The 15,394-nt window shown below is 42.0% G+C and overlaps 1 protein-coding gene across 1 annotated transcript; it reads right to left on the bottom strand.

Moving 5' to 3' along the window:
* Window positions 1-36: 36 nt before the first annotated feature.
* LOC143377113 (facilitated trehalose transporter Tret1) lies at window positions 37-14,360 on the bottom strand. The gene is made up of 5 exons (XM_076828068.1): window positions 13,070-14,360; window positions 2,697-2,917; window positions 2,124-2,537; window positions 1,252-1,817; window positions 37-758 (listed from the first exon to the last, which is right to left on the bottom strand). Exons 1-5 carry the CDS (start codon window positions 13,105-13,107, stop codon window positions 435-437), a joined length of 1,563 nt encoding a protein of 520 aa, XP_076684183.1. The 5' UTR covers window positions 13,108-14,360; the 3' UTR covers window positions 37-434.
* Window positions 14,361-15,394: the final 1,034 nt, after the last annotated feature.

The raw sequence follows: 15,394 nt of genomic DNA, 5'->3' as shown, positions 1-15,394 counted from the left end.
ATTATCGAATTTTCGAAAATGATTAAAAGAGAGAAGTTCAGGGCGGTTTTTAATTTTCTTCACTGAAGTAACATATATTTTATTTTGCATCTTGCAGAGTTTAAAACGCCTCGAAATCAACACGAGGCCATCGTGTTCCCTAAGAATATTTTTGTATCAAAAGTACACAATGACTGTGGTAATCATAAATAAAAAAAACGGAAAGTCTGGGTTCGATTTTCGCGACCGCGAATTTTTTTTTGTTAACCCACACCTGATAAAGACGTCTTTAATCTAAAATCAGATGTCTGTGTGCTGTCTGGGTCTCTGTGAAAAACAAACCCGGAACATCTGGCAAAAACAATGCATCCCTCCCAAGGTCACGGAAGATCACGCATCAATTCATGATCCAACTCATAGGGCTAAGATTCCACTCTAACCTAATTCCGTTCACTTCAGAGTTTGCTCTCACTGTCATCACAGATCACAGCTGTGTTCGTGGCAGCCCACTTCTCCTTAAACTGCAGCTTCTCCTTTTTAGGTTTGTTTTTCAGGCTCTGCACGTCAGCGTAATGGTCTTCGATCTCCTTCAAGGTCCTGCCCTCAGTCTCCGGTAGGATGAAGTACAGCAGAATACCGCCGAACACGTTGATCAGAGCGTAGAAGAAGAAGGTTCCAGCCAGGGACATCCCGCTCACCATGTAGAGGAAGGTCTTGTTCGCTATGGAGTTGAAGATGTAGCCTATGGAGGCAGCGGCCCCCGTGGCGCTGCATCTCACCTAGGGTTAACAGAGATCGTGATTTGGGAATTGCTCCCTCGCAAGTCAGTACCAGGAATGGAGCTAAAGGACGGTGCATAAAGGAACCTTATGTACGCGGGGAGCGAAGTCCTCAGGTGGGGTTACGGTTCACTCTGTCAGCCATCTTGGGCTGGTCAGCTAGTGCTGCCATCTATGTCCTCTTGGCTCAAACTTTTCGTGGAAGTCTAGTGTTACATACTTTCACGATGCAAAGTGGCATTTTTACGATTGCATTTATAAAGAATTATACAAGAATCGACGCCAGGAGCAACTACTGTACACATCTATACCAAACGACGCCAATCCACGCCAAACGTCAAGCCACGCTAGCATTAGTACGTAACCTCGCCTACAGAATGCGCCACAAGTTGACCGACTCAAGATGGCTGAACAGGCGATTCCCCTTCCGTCTTTCGCTTCAACCTCCCGCAACTATGCTTCGTCCTTTAGGTCCATGGTTTGGGGAACCTACCTGGACAGGGAACACCTCCCCAGCGAGGACCCAAGGGAGCAGCCTGATGCCCACGTGGGAGAGGAACGCGGCGCCAATCATGAGCGTAGTGGGCAGCCAGGTGAAGTTCTCCCCATTTATCATATGGCTGTCGGTCAAGTAGCCGTAGACAGCGGACAGGCCGAAGCTGAGGCCGGTGCCGCAGATGGAGAAGAAGTTCAGCTTCCGCTTGCCAGTGAAGTGGATCGCGAACACGCAGATCAGTGTGCCCACAAGCTGGGCCAGGCCGAGGAACACTGCGGCGGTGTACTGGTCGATCGGTGCCTTCAGTCTGCCAAATATCACTACCGCGAAGGTCTGCAGGGTGGTGCTGCCGCCAAAGGCGCACATGAAGAAGGCAGTGGCGATTAGGAAGAAGGGCTTGTAGAAAGTTTTCCTTTTGAAGCACCTCCACACCTTCTCCCTTTCCTCGGCAGGCTGGTGGACCTCCTGGCAGACGGCCAGGAACTCTGACTGCACCTGGGCCGGGCTCACCCAGCCTCGGAGCCAACACAGAGCCCGCTCGGCTTCTGGTAACCGACGTTTAGCTGCAAGGAAGATTCGTGTGGGGATGACAGAGTTTTATGGGTGTCCAGGTGATTCCCGGGGCCTAAGAGAACATGATGGACTTGGCCAATGCCTTAACCGTGGCTTCGATCATACAGTTTAATTATAGCTCTGTCTGGAGGAGTCTAGCTCTAACTAGGGTGTAATCCTAAGTGGGAAGTACACCCCAAGTTGACTACAGCTCAAGGAGCTCATAGTGTAAACTGATCAATCCGAAGTGAAGTCTGTCACTGTGAACCCACGGAACCCATCAGCTTTCAGTTCTCGATGGTGGAAGGTGCATTCACCTGCAAGCCAGTACGGGCTCTCTGGGACTATGCAGAGGGCGATGAGGCAGATGAGTGGATAGGTCAAGTTGACCAGGGCCACGGTTCTCCAGTGGGCCAGCTTCCCTCCCAGCATCTGCGTGAAGATGCCCAGGATGATGGACATGCTCGCGGTGGCGGATAGCATGCCCCTGAGGTGGGGCTGCGTCACCTCTGCGACGTAGGTCATCACGGGCGCCTCGAGCAGGCCACCGGTTAGACCTGTTAAGGCCAACGCGATGAACAGCATCCCGGCGTTACTGGCGTAGTGGAAGATGATCCAGGCTGTTATGAACGGGATGGTGGTCAACATCATGGTCCGCTTTCGACCCAGGTACTGTGATATGGGGCCGCTCACGAAGCTACCGATTGGCACCAGGAACAGGTTCAAGCTACCTGGAAGAAACAGTGGGTTATGGGGGCAAAGAACTGGGAGTGATGAACTCTTTAGATGGTCTTTGCTGGTGTTACGACTAAATCACCTATATACTCTTTTTCCTTATTGGAATTTTGCAATATTGGTCTCAGAAAAGAAATGAAAGAAATGACACTCACTGATCCACGTCAGCTCGTCCTTGGTGACTGGTATCTCTGAATTTGTTCTTTGCAATTCCGGAATCAGGATTGTGGAGAATCCCAGTGTGCTTCCAAAAGTGACCATCAGGAGATTCTTCGCGGAGACAGCAAAACATTGTGGCAGGGCTTGTCGAAATTTCGATATCGGGGCAGTCTCGTAATTGCCGTTCAATACAGCTGGGGAAGTCTTTTCTTCATTACTGAAACGGAAATTTAGCTTCTGATCAGTGAGAAATTAATACCGAACGGTACTTAAGTTCTTTTTAAACAAATGAGACGAATTAAATCCTCTACCCCCATTTTTGAGTAACTGTTAAAATCGTTTATTTCGACTTAGTATTGTCGAGTAAGTCTTAGAGGGGAGCTGTAAACATTTATTTTGCTAGTTACGAATTTGTTTAAAAAATACAGCACGTCTGCAACTAGGAATACCTCGCCAAAGACTAGGAACTTGAAATATTTCAGTAAAGTGCTGAACAGGAGAATATATTTAAAAATTTCCAAATCCCATCAGTTCCAATAGCTCGCTGAAATATTCCAAGCTCCATTTATCCTTCTATCTTACCACTGCACTCGCATTCTGGTGTAGGAATAATCGAACGATACTTAATAATAATTTCACATACCTTCAGGTACACGTGTACAAGGAAGGGAAGGAAGGATTTACTGAAACATTTCAACTTTACATTTATTACATTTTTACACAAAGTTTAACAAAAATGTAATTGTATATTATAATTAATACTATGCAATACGTATGAGCATAACCATGTATTGAGAATAAAACAAAATTCATTCGGCGTAGAAAATCATTTCGAAGTTTAAGGCCGAATGTTACTAATTGCGTGATATCTCGAGTTTTATCGGTAATAGTTAATAATTATTTATACTGGGCGGTTAGGGCAAATGTTGTTAACATGATTTTTCATAGTAATAGTGGCTGGAATGAATATTTCAGTGGAAATATCAATTTTTGACGAATAATTAACTGGCTTTCGCAATTGAAACGAACCGTCGACCTTGTTGTGATCGCGGCTCTTGTTCCTCGAAGTGAAAAGTCCCACACGCACCCCAAGATCCTCAGTCGTCGTCGGTTCTCCGGACTAGCAGAACCTCCGGGCACGCGGGAGCTCCAGGACTACCCGGACCACCAGGACCCCCCGGACCCCCCGGACTACCCGGACCACCAGGACCACCAGGACCACCCGGACACCCTGGACACCCTGGACACCCTGGACACCCCGGACACCCCGGACACCCCGGACACCCCGGACACCCCGGACACCCCGGACACCCCGGACACCCCGGAACCCCCTGGACCTTCTGCGCCTCTTGGATCTCTGGGGACACAACGCTGGCGAATTCAACTGGACTTGCTGGACACCTGGACAGGCGTTCAAGGCTGGTCCTTCCCCCACTCCCTCGGCCGCCTGCTCCGAGGTAGCTGATTGAACTGGTACCGGCTTTTGGGGTTCGTAGAAAACCATTGCGAATTTTGTTGTTCTGCGAAGGTCAACATTCAGTTTTGGTCACTTCCAACTGATTTCTTCGACGACTTTTCAGGAGTTGTCCTAGTTTATATATTTCTTCGATGGTTTTTCGTCATTTATTCGATTTTATGTATTTCTTCGATGGTTTTGCGTCATTTATTCGATTTTATGTATTTCTTTGATGGTTATGCGTCATTTATTCGATTTTATGTATTTCTTCGATGGTTTTGCGTCATTTATTCGATTTTATGTATTTCTTCGATGGTTTTGCGTGATTGCTTCTATCTCACGCATTTCTTCGATGGTTTTTCGTCATTTATTCGATTTTATGTATTTCTCCGATGGATTTGCGTGATTGTTTCTATCTCACGCATTTCTTCGATGGTTCTTCGTCATTTATTCGATTTTATGTGTTTCTTCGATGGTTTCGCGTGACTTGTTCCCTCTCACGCACCTCATCGGTGGATTTTGCATTTCGTGCTCAACCTTCACGTGTCTCTACGCTGGTTTTGCATGCCCGTGTATGCATTCTTGTCGTTCCAAATCATTTCGACCGGCACCAGCCTAATACGTCTTTCCTTAATTTCCTCCCAAGCTTATTACACCATTACTAATGTAACGTATTTGATTGTTTCAGCATTTGAGGCTCGCCGTTCCGCGGGGAAAATAGTGAAAAGTGTTAGTGAAAAGTGTTAGATTAATTTAGTATAACATGAAGTATTTAAGGCCCAATGTAAAATTGCGAAGTAGTCACTAAACCATTAGCTTCGTTGCTTTTTCATTGGCTCCTCATCTCCGATGAGGAGGTCGCCGCTGGTTCCGTTTCCGGAAGCAAGCGACTGAGCATGGAATCGGTATGGGTGGATCGGTTTCATCCCCTGGTGTTCTTGTCGAAAGGGAAAAGTTTCGGGCGTAAGGGGGTGCATCTTTTTGGTGCACTGCCTGCGTAAGTCTCCCTGTCCGGTACCCAGTCTCCCCGTTAGTCGGCTTGAGTCAGGTCAAGTGTGTGCTCCTGACGAGTCGCAAGGTGCGGAGGAATCGTCTGGGAGGCGCCGAGTGCTTTTCCCTTTCGACTCGGACAGCAGGGTGGTAGGAACTGCGCCGTCCAATACTCCTTTCATGCTTACCCTTCGTCTTTCCTTCTCTCCTGAATTTCTTTTATTCGAGTGATTGCTTGGCAGTTCCCTAGATTCCCCATCTGAACCGAAGGGATCGATGGAACTTTGTTTCCATCCATCTCTTTGGTTTAGTAGGCTTCATGTACAGGGAGATCGATGGAACTTTGATTCCATCTATCTCTCTACGGGTCTCGAAACGCAGCAACCTCCTCGCGGTGAGACCTGGTAATCGGTGAGAACCGAGCTGATAGCTGCTACTGTCAAATATTCTAATTAGATATAAGAGTATTTGTAACACTTCGAAAGAATACTTTAAAATTTAATTTGAAGTGTTTCAATAAATCCTTCCTTCCCTTATGCGTACCTATGTGAAATAAAGATGCGGGGAATTGTCAAGTGTCGTTCCATTATTCCCACCCGACCTCAGAATGCGAGTATATGTAGTATTAAAAAATAGAAGAACAAGTGGGACTTGGAATATTACAGCGAGCTACTAGGAATGATGAGATTTTGGAAAAATTTAATATCCTCACCGCTTCGGCACTTTACTGAAATATTCCACTTCCAAGTCCTTGGTGAGGTATTCCAAGTTACATCATTAAAGCCCACCTTTCACAAATAACATTTTCGCAAGCATATGACTTTGTTTTGCGTTTCTAAGTTCCTCAAACCCGGGACAGAAAAATGCATTGGATATCAGGTATGGTCCTCTGCCGCAAAATTCGTTTACTTGCTGGACCCCCCGAGGCGGAGACTTCAATGCCCGTTACGCAAGTATTACACTCTTCTGGTACACATATAATATTATGCAAGTGTTATATCAAGCCTCCGGGCCAATTCTTCCGAGGACAATTCCATTCAAGCAAACGGTGTCAACGACTATTCGATCACCAGTAGAATTTAACATGAATCGACATCGCTAACAATATCAAGCAGCTTTCACCAAGTTTCTAAAGAATATCCAATAAATTGATTCTACTGAATCGAGCACACAGAAGGTGTCTAAGAAGAGTATCAATAAAATTACCTTGCAAGGCGACAGAAAATCGCCAAATGAAATATAAAATTTCGACTATTATTAAAAATTAATAACGTCGCAAAATCCCTAAGTATATGAAACTTAAAAAAATTCTCAGACAGAAAATCGCGAGATGAAATAAAAAATTGCGACTATTATTAAAAATTAATAACGTCGCAAAATCCCTAAGTATATGAAACTTAAAAAAATTCTCAGACAGAAAATCGCGAAATGAAATAAAAAATTGCGACTATTATTAAAAATTAATAACGTCGCAAAATTCCTAAGTATATGAAGCTTAAAAAATTCTCATATAATAAGTATTATATAGTCACTGAAATTTTTACGATAATTTTCATTGAATCTTAATTAAAATTATTGCAGTTTAGTGTAAAATTACCTGCAATATTTTTCAAAGTCTGCGCAGAATACTTTTACGCGTATTTTCATAAATCCAAACAAGTTTGGATACCTATCCACTTGATCGTCCCAAGAACCTCCAGTCGCCAAGTCATCGAACCTTTTTTTTTCGCGAGAAACGAGCCTCGTCATTAATTAGCGTTTATGCTTGTTACGCGGACGCGACGAATTCAATAGCGAATGTTTCGAGCACGAATTGAATTGGGTAACACCAAACGGGCAGCCATCATTCACCGCGCTCATCATTCGCTTTTGCACAGCCAGACCGTTGTGTGTTATCGTCATTGACATAGTTCTTTTCAACGTGAAAGGAACCGCCGCGCTCAACTATTACGATTACATAAGCTTCGGCGCACGTTCTCCCGGCTTTTGCGTAATTCAGTCGATCCTCGCGAACTGGTTTCGCGCGGAGAGATCACTGTATCATCTGAACTGAGCCATCCCTCCCACGATGCACCTGTGCATCATTAATTCGCGTTTTCTTCCTCCCCTCGCATTAGGTAATGAAAGATGAAATGGCAGGTCCTCGGAATTGCAGACTCTGCAGCAATTAAGGGACGACTGAGAATTTTACGTTTGTGAGAATTTCGAAGTTTAGGAGGAAGTCTCTTTAAATACTCTGTATTTTATGGATCTGTGGACTTTGTAGAATTTTTATTTCTACTTTGCATGACCTCCTCAGTGCTCTGCAGGCTTTCTGGATTTTACTTTAGGAAATTGAGATTTTGGGACAATATCTTTGGTGAAATAGTCTCGAAGATGTTGTGGATAAGAAAAGCTCCTTCTTGGAAAATGATACTGAGCATTATTTCTTTTAATGGCACATCCATCAATGTTAGTATTGGCATTCTATAATTCCTGGGAATTCCAGGCGAACAGAGTATGAATATTAAGTCATACCACCAGATTCAACTTTGTTCTGTTAAAGACTCTCAGAGGGTAATTTCCAAAATGACTCTCAGGTGTTAAAATAGAGTATGGATGCACGAAACTTAAATTTAAAAGCCTGAACCTTGAAATTTTTTTTTAACTGCCACAGAAAAATCGTGAAAGCTGGCATAATTCTGTAAATCCCTTAAAAAACGACAAGTTCCACATCCCAGAACAGCACGACTGAAGCCTTGGATCTGAAAGCCTAGACCTACTACAAACATCCTTTAAAGGTACTCAAGAATAAGTCTCAAAGCTACCATGACCTGCTTCGTTATCATCCCAGAAACCTCTAAAAAATGGCAAGTTTGAGAAAAGTGTAAATCCTGAATATTGGCTCTGAATGTTTAAATCCAACCAACCTACTTATTTAATTCTCCGTTTAATCTACCAAAGATGACTTCTCCGCGTGAGAAAAACTACAAGTCATCTGACCATAACAACCACTTCAGAATTTATCGGGACTCATCTAAGTGCAGGCCCTCCAGAAGCATTGAATCATCCAAGTGCCGCGCAGAAAGCCTCGCGAACATAAATATTTCTCTAATCCTGCCAGTCAATACACGATTCTTCCATAAAACTTGGAAACTTCCAGCCATTAACGGTGATCCGTTTACGTGATATGCAGCGGAGAAACAAGAGGGAAATTGCACTCGACATCGATAAGAACGTAACAACAAAGCTGTCGACGAGAGTGATACTTTTCGCTAATCCCTTAAGACCACGGAGGCTTAAACGTGGACGTCAGTTAATGTCTCTTCACGCGCTACTTCTCCTTCCCAAGCAGACTGACCATTGTGTAACAACTTCGCTCGAAGCAGAATGCTGATAACTCACGAATGAAGCGAGGGAAGATCGATAATATTATAAGCAGGACTCTGGTGTGTCTTTGCAGACTTATAATGGTGCTTTGTGCGACTAGGGTGTGTTGGAAGTAGGTTTGTGGGACTTCTAAGTTAGTGCAACTGAAGAAACTGTGATATATAATGATTCACAATAACTGTATTGCAACTAGGGTAGGGACGAAAGGAAATGTGATTAGACACAGTCTCACAATACTGAATGTGTTCACTTTTAATGAAAAAAAACCTTCCTCAGGTGACGGGACTCGAACCCACGATCTTGCGATTACCGGGCAGCCGCCTAACCAACTGCGCCATCACCGCTCCCCGAGATGGTACGTTTCGGAATCCCTTTTGAGGTTCCTGACCTCACAATAGTGGCGTGTAAATTGTTCAGCACTATTTTCACATCGAGAATTAATTTCTCTTGTATTTTTTTTTTTAATTACGTTCGGGACAGTAACACTGACTTTAATATGGGATGATGATCGAATCGGTATTGCAGGATTTCTGAATTTATTTCCTTCTTCCTAGCCTTCTAAGCTTTGTGGTTTATGATACTTCCTACTAGATTGGTCTAATAATAGTAGCTATTCCGTGAAAGGAAACCAGTTTGTTTACGAACCTTAGATTAGCCTGAAGCTTACCTCATTCATCAAACATTTCACAACCTGATGCAAATTGAAGAGTCACTGATGTGTCTATATTATTTATAGGTAATATCGAGACTTTTCATAGGTATGTTAAAATAGTCGTGCTGGGTAGTGGGAACATGAATTTCTACAAAACACACACTGCAGATTGCTGTGCAGTGGATACTTTCACTTGTCCTACAGAGGCCAACTCAGTGCTCCAGTTTCATTGGGCACAGAGAAGTTCCTTCCTATCAGACACTGGAACCACGAGATGGAATTAAGTAAAGTGTTCACCCTCTGAACCATGAGCCACGTAACGAGTGTAAAAATTCTTTTTCTTACCCCGATGAAGCTACATTAGCTACAATTTCAAGGGATTATGAAATATCAGGCGAAAGTGCCTGAGTTCTGTGCACACATCACAATGTCCTAAGTTCTTCAGAATTATCACATAACATCATACTTTCACTTGTCACAAAAACCCACATCTCCGTTAATTATAATGGTATATAGCTGAAATTTTTTTTACAACTTACTGAAATGTTAATAAATAAGTGTGGGTAATGCTCATCGATAAAAGCTGTGCAGTTTTTTTTTATTCGTCGTCACTAAAGAAAGGAAAAAATTGGCCTTCTAAACGAGACTCCCCCCCTTAATACAAACCAAAAAATAAAGCCATATAGCAACGTTGTTTAGAGACACGAATCCCAGAGAATGTACGTCATCGTCGAGAAGAAACTTCGACGGTGTAACTCGTCTGGAGAATTAAGCCTTCAGACCTAGACTTGATCAGGATCCAAAGCTGGTATTCGCTTATCAGGACTCGTGCCATTATGATCCTCATTTCTCTTCAAGCTTCTTTTACTGTGATAAGGGCGCGAAGATTCCTGATAAAGAGATGAAAGCCTCGCTGATCCTATAATGCCCTGGGAAGCTTCGCAGAAATTACTTAATCTGATCACGTGATAGTCTTTAATCACTCCGATAATAACTTTCTCAGTCTTTCCCCTCAAGTATCAATTTCTCCTTAAACGGAGAGCCAGAATTTCTTAAATAACGGAGGATGGGGTACCCTATATGAAGACCAGCAGAGAAGACAGTCGACTTTCTTATTTTTTTAATTTAATCAATTTGGGCCCACGTTCGAGCAATTGACTTCTATTATTAGCATCCGTTCATTATTATCACATCTTTACAGTAACAGTAAAGAGGAAACGATTACGCAATTAGAACGCCAAGGACGAGCAGACTAATACTTTATCACTATTATTTTTGTAATGCGATTCACCTCGATAATCGCACTTAATTGGTGCCATAATCGTGCATGGTTATTCCGATGCAATCTTCTAGGCTTTAGTAAAAAATTTCTTGGGGAATAGGGAAGCTAAATTCGGATTGAAATGTTACACGTGGGCAGATTTAAAAGGGTAACATTGAACGTATTTGTTTGGCAACAAATCTGTGCATTTATAAACTGTGCGATTTAAAAATTGTAGTTTCAGCATTACAAAATAATACATTGTACAGAAATACTGCATTGTATTTAAAATTCACTATTGCATTGTACTTAAAATTCACTATTGAATTGTATTTAAAATTCACTATTGAATTGTATTTAAAATTCACTATTGAATTGTATTTAAAATTCACTATTGAATTGTATTTAAAATTCACTATTGAATTGTACTTAAAATTCACTATTGAATTGTACTTAAAATTCACTACTGAATTGTATTTAAAATTCACTATTGAATTGTATTTAAAATTCACTATTGAATTGTACTTAAAATTCACTATTGAATTGTACTTAAAATTCACTATTGAATTGTACTTAAAATTCACTATTGAATTGTACTTAAAATTCACTCTTGAATTTTAAAGTTTTAAAGTAACAAAAGTTCTCCTCTACAATCTACCAAACTTTTCATATTTTTAATTAAAAAACCTGTTGGTTCGATCAGTTAAACAAACAAAAAGTTTTATGTTGTTAGTAGCCACGCTTCCAATGAAAAATCACGGTAAAGTCATTATTAGTATGCTGACAGCTAGATTAACAATGAACGTAGTGTTACCTTTTTGTTTTGAAAAGAACATGCCAGTAATTGTTATCGGTCTGAAAGTTCCAGTGGAAAGTCTTACACTGCAGCACGTCACTTGCGAGTGATTCAATGTTTAATCTCAAAGGCGCTACTACTCCGATTAGCGTTAAATGGAGAACAAATATTAGGCTTCGAATTTTAAGACAGAATACGCAGGATTCAGCATAAGGATTTTAAAAAGCAGTGATAATACTCAAAATCGGCTGTATTATCTTGTTGGATTAAATTATAAGCTAAGGATTTACAATTCCATCATATTAAATTCCACCCTCACACACAATTATGCAACTTCTCCATTCAAAGTTGTCTTATCTTTGCTACCAAAAAAAGTTGCGAAATTTTTCAGGGAAATTAATTAAAAATGTTCACAGGGTGACGAAAACAATGATAGTAGCTTTTAATGAAATAGCTTCTGCACACTTGATTTTCATATATTCGCATAATTTTCTAATCAAGATCAGTCAAGGCGAAGTTCATGGATACAAGTGGTTATTTATGATATTCCAGTAATATTCATTTATGCAGGAGGAAGCGTCGGTGTGAAATGCAATAAACTAACGACTGCACGATAATATGGATAAATGCGACAAGAACTACAAGGTCCGCGATTGCACGAAGTGGCATTCACCGGTGGCGAGGAGTTTTGCCATTGCATGCATCGAACTCGGTGCGTTTCCGTGATGAAAGTTATTAAACGATTTTATTTTTTCTAACATGTTCACGTCGCAGTCGGCTTGGAATTTAATCTGCGACTGAACTTGCCGAGCTTTGAACCCACAGTACTCCAAGGATCGAGCCTCTGAATTTTTTAATTTCTAAATTTTCGAAGTTTCATATTTTTGAACTCTTTAAATTTTTGACGTTTTGAACCTTGAACTGCGTTCAAACTTCTAGGGATCTTAATTTTTAAATATCTGAACTTCGAAAATTTTTGATACACCTTTCGACTCTTAACATTTCTTAATCCTCGAACTCGTGAACCTTTGCACTTCTCGGTCTTTGAACCTCCGAATTTTGTAATCTTTGAACCCTTTAAGTTTTAAATTTTCAAGCCCCTGAATTTGTGAATTTTTGAACCCTTGGAGCTTTGAACCATTATTGAACATTGGTCCAGTGACTTCTCGAACGTTTGATCTTGTGAACCTTCGAAGTTTTAGTTTCTGAATATTTTATTCTTTAAATTCTTGAATCCTTCAAATATAGAACCATAATTTCTTTAGCACGTGAACCTCGAGATCCATGAACCCTTACACTTTCGACCACTTGAACATCTCAAGTTTGAACTGTAATCTTGAACAAAGTGTCTCCAACTTTCCATTACAAATCTTAATTTTTCCTTTACGAGGTTCGAAGTCTCATTTCAAATTTATCGAAATTTCGAGAAGGTGAACCGAAAACAGGCTGGTGTAAAAAAATAATTTCACTAAGTATTAACGTATCTCGGAATGTCACAAAAAGATACTAAAAATGTCTAATCACAAAATAAGTTCTCCGCGAATGCATGTGTGCATTGAAACGAGAGAATGAGTCACTATTGGAATTCGAAAACAAATAGCCCCTTGATAAAACTGACGATACGTGTATTGTCAAAACACGGAAACAAATTTAGTGTCAGCTTTTTGAAGAGAACATCTCGATAATCTGTTTAATTTTTAATTGCGACTGGAGTGTCACAAACGTCCCTCAAAATTCTGTTGCAAAAAAAACGAAAGCAAAGCGTCGCATATCTCTATAATAAATTCTACATCTTCTTCTACAAATTAAATTAGTAAAATAATTGTTAGAAAAAATACCACAAACCTGTTCATATCTCCGTTGCAGGATAGGGGTTGTGCCATTTTGGATCGACGAGATGCAGTTGATTACACGATCTTCGATTTATCCCTTCTCTTATATGTGCATTTTCTACGAACTTAATTCTTTTTTTTTTAGAAAAAAGAAAAAATTCTTTAACAAAATAATGAGATATAAAATTTTTCAAAGGAAGAAAATGCAAAATGACCACAGAAATAGTTTTGGCACTTTGCGCCCTTGTTTCTTCTCTTTTATTTATGTCTCTTGAACATTTCTTCTTCGCGCAGATTCTTCAGCTCTTCGCAATAAATTCTCCTCCAATATTCACCCCCTATTTCCCACAAGTTTCACTTAGCAGTTCTTAAACTTTCTTTGGGAACTCTGCCTCGATTGGTTTTCTTCAATTCTTCTCAGACACACATTAAGTACTCTTCTTCTTCTACTGCTACTAGGATGTGATGTTTCTTCCCTCAATATACTTGGTACTAAATACTCAGAGTATTAAGTATCGCTAAGTACACTTCTTTCCCAAGATTCAGAACTTCAGTGTTTCTTCTAATTTCTCAAACTCTTCCACATTCAGTGTCTTCTACTCCTCACCCAGCCCACTTTCACTAACTTCAGCCTCCTTTTCCAGCGGATACTGGCGAGTCAAACAGAAGAAAGCAGCAATCATCTACCTTCTTCTTCCTTAAAAATCAGTGAAACAACTCAATCATTTCCCTTCGTCATTCTTCCTTAATTCTTCATCCTCAGCACTAGCTCAGGTCCCCAAGCTGTTCAACGTCACAAACCATCGATTTCTTCCACAGCGTTCCAATTTCAGTGCCCAGGCTCTTGCTCGTCCTCTGCACTCCTCCAAAGCTTCCAAACCACTGCACCCAGCCGAACAATACAGTAATCGCGATAGTTATCCCAAGCACCAGAGAAATCAGCGACAGCAAGACGATCAATGGTGACTCTTATCGCCAGTGTTCTTCTCTTCCCACCTCTCTCGGAACCCAGCAAAGCCTCTGCTCAGACTTTCAGGAACCACCACCACCACCTTATCGCCGTTTGCGAGGTTCCTTAGCGTTTAGAATAATCGTCCTCGCCTTGCCAGCTTTCTTCTTTCCTCCGCCAAGCTTCTCGGCAATCCCTCGCGAAGAAACTGGTTCTCTTCGGCTGGGGATTTGAAGAAAGGTGGAAGAGAAGATCTCCTCTGCAGGCTGGTCCTCCTGCGGACTGTTGGCGAGCCACTGAACGACCAACGAAAGCGAACAACCGTGTAATACCTTGCAATTCCACCTCCTACGTTTCCGCGAGTTGTTTCATGAACGGGTACATGTGACTTGCCCCCTTCTAGCCCGCAGCCACGCGACTCCGCTACACCTGACAGTTGCGTTTCCAAAGCGAATGGCAGAGGCTGCCGCTGGTAATCCTCCCCGGGAATTGATGACGATGTTCGAGGATTTGGAATTTTTTGATAAGGCGGGGCGATAGTGGCGCGGTGTACGTGGACGGTTCGTAGTTAAGGGTGAAGAATTGTTTGCACAACTACGAGCCACTGCGCGAGATAGTTTTTGGGGGGCATTCGACATACAACTAGGGGGGCCTGTTGCAACCACCGCGCATTCCGATTGCCACGAGCAAACGCCGAAGAGCGGGCCGAAGACGGAGACCCCGCTTCGTCCCCAATTAGACTGTTAGACTGTACACAAGCGACGGGGTGATACCAGGCACTTCGGTGCAACAGGCCCAAAAAGTGACATGCTTTCAGAATTTTTTTTTTACATCATCGCAACCGTAATTTTTTTTATTAATTATGTCACGTCTATGGCTGCGATACTTCATTTTTGTATGTAAAAATATTAGTTGCTTTGTGAGTAGCTATATAGAGCACCTGCAGGACTGGAATGTGCAGGAATATTAGAATGGGAGTGTAAAGATTGAGTGTATTCTTGCGTTTGAAATGTGAGGGGCCTGTTGGGGCCGCAGTGCTGCCACCTACGTCATATAGGAGATCCCAGGGCAGTGGCGGATTTAACAGGGCGGCTGAGGGGCAGTTGCCGCCTGGGCCCCTGCCCAGAAGGCCCCCCAGGGCCCCATCTCCAAAAACATAGGTATCCAAACACTACATTTATTTTTTCGTACTACTACACTTGGTCGCTTTTTAGTGAACTACCTTTTCATTTTCCCCCCAGAAGTGGGCCCCTTCAAACGTTTACCACCTGGGCCTTTTTTCTTAAATCCTCCACTCTATGCGAAGCTTTCCTATCTTGCCAAGGCTTTAATTTAATTCCCACATGAGACAGCTGTACTACTTCAAGTAGCATCAACATTTAGTTGGCA

The sequence above is a fragment of the Andrena cerasifolii genome, chromosome 15 (assembly GCF_050908995.1).
Source record: "Andrena cerasifolii isolate SP2316 chromosome 15, iyAndCera1_principal, whole genome shotgun sequence".
Lineage (NCBI taxonomy): Eukaryota > Metazoa > Arthropoda > Insecta > Hymenoptera > Andrenidae > Andrena > Andrena cerasifolii.
This window is presented reverse-complemented; position numbering and strand designations above follow the sequence as displayed.

What these genes read in the sequence shown, in the direction of transcription:
- LOC143377113 (XM_076828068.1), bottom strand. Translation starts at nt 13,107, where the DNA reads ATGGCACAACCCCTATCCTGCAACGGAGATATGAACAG. An exon ending in TGCAACGGAGATATGAACAG is followed by an intron (nt 2,918 to 13,069) that starts GTTTGTGGTATT and finishes TTTCCGTTTCAG; the next exon opens with TAATGAAGAAAAGACTTCCC. An exon ending in GAGCCCGTACTGGCTTGCAG is followed by an intron (nt 1,818 to 2,123) that starts GTGAATGCACCT and finishes TCTTCCTTGCAG; the next exon opens with CTAAACGTCGGTTACCAGAA.